At 37.8% G+C, this 2,500-nt stretch overlaps 1 protein-coding gene and 1 long non-coding RNA gene across 6 annotated transcripts in view; both read right to left on the bottom strand.

Annotated features, from left to right (window-relative positions):
* Positions 1-924, bottom strand: part of LOC138015378 (alpha-1,6-mannosyl-glycoprotein 4-beta-N-acetylglucosaminyltransferase-like) — an 8,982-nt gene extending 8,058 nt beyond the window's left edge. For 3 of the 5 annotated variants that reach the window (XM_068862393.1, XM_068862389.1, XM_068862390.1), the window contains exon 1: positions 660-923. Coding sequence is in view for 3 of the 5 variants with exons in the window: in XM_068862389.1 (XP_068718490.1) it covers positions 660-828 (169 nt within the window). In the remaining 2 variants the exon portion in view is untranslated. Of the gene's footprint in view, positions 1-659 lie in introns of all 5 variants that reach the window. The other 2 variants (XM_068862394.1, XM_068862392.1) reach the window with 2 other exon arrangements.
* A 1,471-nt stretch (positions 925-2,395) lies between these two features.
* Positions 2,396-2,500, bottom strand: part of LOC138016083 (uncharacterized) — a 4,340-nt gene continuing 4,235 nt past the window's right edge. The window contains exon 2 of the long non-coding RNA XR_011125727.1: positions 2,396-2,500. This exon is cut by the window's right edge and continues 1,514 nt beyond it. This is a non-coding gene — a long non-coding RNA (uncharacterized lncRNA).

Here is a 2,500-nt window from a genome sequence, read left to right as displayed (position 1 = left end):
AAACACACACATACTTTCGAAGAATCCGGGGAAACAAATATACTATGAATATCTTACATCTAAATAGCTTATGTCTTGTAGAGAAGGCGACACCAAACTGAAAGACTGACCCGATTTTAATACTCTTACACCGGTCAGCTGAAATGTCGATAATTTGCTTGCTCAGCGCCTGCATGTTGACAATTACAAATTGTATTTTATTTCATCGAAAATAAAAAATCGAAATCTTTTTTAATGGGACGATGGGCAAGGGTGATTGTATACAGTTTTTCGCAGTTGTCTCTAACGCCAATTTTGCTTTATATATTCGAAAACACATTCATGGCTGGCTGAGAAAACATATATCCGCTGTTGTGTTGATGAAACCGAAAAATCTTAACTGGAATTCATTACCGCAATTTCTTCGACTGATCTCTGAAGGGTTCAAAGTTCTCGTTTTTGTTTAGATGATACCACATCGCCAATAAAAACCAACGATCAATGTACGCAGAGTTGAGTTAAATTTAAGCTTGAATTCTCTGATATGAAACATTTGTGAACAGTCGAAGGCTGCCTAGTATACGTAATGGTTGTTCCTCGCTATAAATACAGCAATTTCAATGACAGAATCCCATGTATAAAACCGATGAATTGAGTGAACTCAAAATTAACACACTTACTGTTGGGTCCTGCAGCTTGTAAAGTTACGCCATCGGCAAACTTTGCGTCCTCGGCATTACGAACGATTGGAATTGGCAAGTTTTTCCAGTTAAGCCAAGAGTTCAGGGACAGGGTTAAAACTATAAAAACTATAGTCGATGTTAAAACGCGTTTCAATTTTCTAAGCATCCTCAACGTTTGTCAAGGGTTAAGTTAGTAAAGCAGTAGTAAAGTTATGTTCTTCCTCTGTTTGATAAATATTACGCACCTATCAATGTTGAGCTGCTGGGTGGGGGGGGGGGGGAGAAGTTATGTTCTTCCTCTGTTTGATAAATATTATACACCTATCAATGTTAAGCTGCTGGGGGGGGGGGGGGGGGGTGGGGGGAAGGCCGGGCATAGGCGGGAAATTTGAACTCAGATCAGTTTTTCTGTTCAAAATTATGCCCGGCTCCAGGGAAGCCATCCTGGGTCAAAAGAGTGCAAATTCCCCAACCACATCTTCCTCCCAAATATGCATATGTAAAAAAGAACAGCAGAAATAGGGACAGAAATTATACATTCTATTTTTTAAAAGGTAACAAAGCAATGACTTCAAAATGTAACATCTGTTATAATGGAAAATTGCCATGTACTTCCATAGTTCATCTGGAAAATATATTAAACTTTGAGGACTGTTCCAACTGATACTACTCGAAATGCCATCCTTTTATAGCTCATGGTCATTATTTAACAATTATTCGCCAAAGGCAAAGTGATTATCACGGAGCCTGAGGCGAATAATTGTTTTAGTATAAATACACAGGTGATTATTTCAAAAAAGAGAAAAAAAAAACATTTCAATGCGAAATCATCTTCACTTACAGTGGCAAAACGACTACTGGCAGCCATTTTGTCCATTGAGGTGATTATCGGCTGATAATCCGAGATTGCAAGCCAATGAGAGCACGCAATTTTGTGTAATCACCTGTGTATTTATACTAATTATATTTAATTACTAAGACAACAAATATTGCAGCTAAAAACTCGGTTTCTAAAAAGTTTTCCCCTTTAAACTTTAAATTATGCCCTAAAGGACTGACTAAAAATAGAACACATACTTTGTGAAGGAAAAAAGAATGTGACATGTTAATTACTTAAATTGTAAACAGGAACAACGGAAATAAAATATTAAACTTTATATAAAAGAGAGAAATATTCAAAAAAGCTCCATAAGAGGACTTAAGATGTGATAAATAGTGAGCCGATAAAAATGAAATTCAGTATTTCGGTCTCGTTTTTAGTATTATATAAGATTGCTTGGAAACAAAATTCACTGCACACAAGGTGAATATAGATTTCAGCCTCATAAAAGGCTTTAGAGTTTCATTCCATGGCGTTGAGGGAATCGCAGAGAATCGGTTTGCTTCTTGTGACTTCTGGATAATTCCAAAATGGCCATACTATTTTTCAGTCTTTCTCGGTCATTCAAGATGGCAAGCAGTCAAGATGGCGTCAGTGGACCCCACTCTTCTGGTTAAAGTCAAAAGTCTCAACCCCCGGAACTCAACGAATGATCATAAGTCCCTACCATGGGCAGACTTGTAACGTCAAATCCCCCTCCTATGCCCAGTCTCCCCCCCCAGCGGCTTAACATTGATAGGTGCATTACGCGGAAGACAATCCGGAACCGCAAAGGGATGGAACATGGACCGTGGAATCAAGGGAATTGCAGAACACACTGGACACGATTAGCCAATAAAACGTGAGCTTCCTCTTCATTGTAAGATACTTTTGGGCTTTAATATAATTCTCTACTACATTAACATTTTTATTGCAAATTTTACGTTATCATGATTTGTTTTTCAGAACTTTCATATCT

This window comes from Montipora capricornis, chromosome 9 (genome assembly GCF_036669925.1).
Source record: "Montipora capricornis isolate CH-2021 chromosome 9, ASM3666992v2, whole genome shotgun sequence".
Classification (NCBI taxonomy): Eukaryota; Metazoa; Cnidaria; class Anthozoa; order Scleractinia; family Acroporidae; genus Montipora; species Montipora capricornis.
The sequence above is the reverse complement of the archived record's forward strand: the minus strand, read 5'-3'. Positions and strand labels throughout refer to the sequence as shown.